General features: G+C 47.5%; 1 protein-coding gene across 1 annotated transcript; it reads right to left on the bottom strand.

Moving 5' to 3' along the window:
* Positions 1–381: 381 nt before the first annotated feature.
* On the bottom strand, positions 382–1,299 carry Pmar_PMAR002356 (hypothetical protein; the record flags this gene model as incomplete). The annotated part of the gene is made up of 5 exons (XM_002768516.1): positions 382–713; positions 763–873; positions 917–1,018; positions 1,069–1,191; positions 1,242–1,299. 5 exons carry the CDS (start codon positions 1,297–1,299, stop codon positions 520–522), a joined length of 588 nt encoding a protein of 195 aa, XP_002768562.1. The 3' UTR covers positions 382–519.
* Positions 1,300–1,536: the final 237 nt, after the last annotated feature.

Here is a 1,536-nt window from a genome sequence, read left to right on the forward strand (position 1 = left end):
ACGAGCGTGATGAGCTTACCATAGTAAACAATGACGGTAGTAGCAAAAAAACCACCAGAGAAAAACTGAGATCTCCAACCTTTCAGCAGCACACTTCCCCTTCCACCATGATGACAACGACCTTTCTCAACTTCGCAAAATGTAAATGCTGCATCCTATTCCTCAAGACAAACAACCTTCATAAGAAAATGCACGAAAATTGCATGACAGACGCCCTTTTGGTGACGAGGTTGCATACAACATAAAATCCTACTCCCAAACCTATCACATCCCATTGAACGAATGTCTCAAGCGAGTTTCAGAGATTGTGGTATCGTAATACAGTTTATGAGAACTACAACACAAGATAGTGGCACTGCTGTAACCTCATAACGGAGGCTATTGAGACACGACACTGATTATCGGAAGAAAAAGCCGCGAAGCTGCGAACTAGATGGTAAAACCAGATGAGAAAACTGGAAAAGAAATACGGACAAGATAAACAATAAGAGTATTGTCTAATACACATACATCATCGCCTCAAGCTTCACGCGCCACGAAATTGCTAGGCTGTTGTTGTGACTTATCGGCAGCAGTCACCGTCGAAAAGGCGGCTGAGGAGGTGGTCGGGGAAGACACTAGGCTCTTGGAGCTCGACTCAGCCTTTCTCTGGGCCATGCGCATCTTATCGAGTAGATCAAGAGCATGCTTGATACCGCGATCGATACCAAAACCTGAACACATCTGGTGAAGGGGAAGGGGCGTCGTGGCTGGAGAACTTACAAGACGCTGCTCCGATAACAGCCATAGCAGTGCTCATATAGAAGGGATAGGCATGATGGACGGGACTCATATCGTAGAGAACTCCGGCCAGAAGTGGGCCACAAATACCGCCTACGAAGGGGAATGTCAGCATTGCGGGGAAGGAAGCACTCACCGGCGTTGGACATAGCAATGACGAGAGAGTTTATCAGCCCCCTTTTCTTCGGCGGGGAGATGACGGCATTAAAGTAAGGTAGGCCGCCGAAATAAAGGTTACCTAGTACAGGAATAGTGGAACCAGATGATGTCACTAAAAGTTGGTAGTACCCCCAATGTTGACCAACATGCCCAGGAAGACAGCTGCATAGAGATTATATATCCAAGGTACAGCAATAACGACCACACATATAATCTGACCAATGAACCCAATACGGGCAGGGACCAAGTAACCTAAAGCAAAGCTGCATACAGCACAAGTATAGTGACAGCATGCCATGTACGTGTGAGAGGGACGTAGATAATGTTGGCCACGATCGCCACAGCAGCTTGCACGCCCATCACCACACCATTGCTGGACGAGGAGAGGTGGAAGCGGTCAGCTCCCAATAAACCGAAAACGGTATTCCATGTTAGATAGACGTATCTCGAACGTGGGTACATAATACGACGGGGCAACGGATATGATTCTTACTGTCTGCAGAAGGCGGCGATCCCGAGGCAGATGACAGTCGGGATAAGCCATTTGTTTTTGGGGTACTCCACATTCTCCTCTTCAACCTTCTTCACTCTGGAAAC

Source organism: Perkinsus marinus, assembly GCF_000006405.1.
Source record: "Perkinsus marinus ATCC 50983 genomic scaffold scf_1104296967972, whole genome shotgun sequence".
Classification (NCBI taxonomy): Eukaryota; Perkinsozoa; order Perkinsida; family Perkinsidae; genus Perkinsus; species Perkinsus marinus.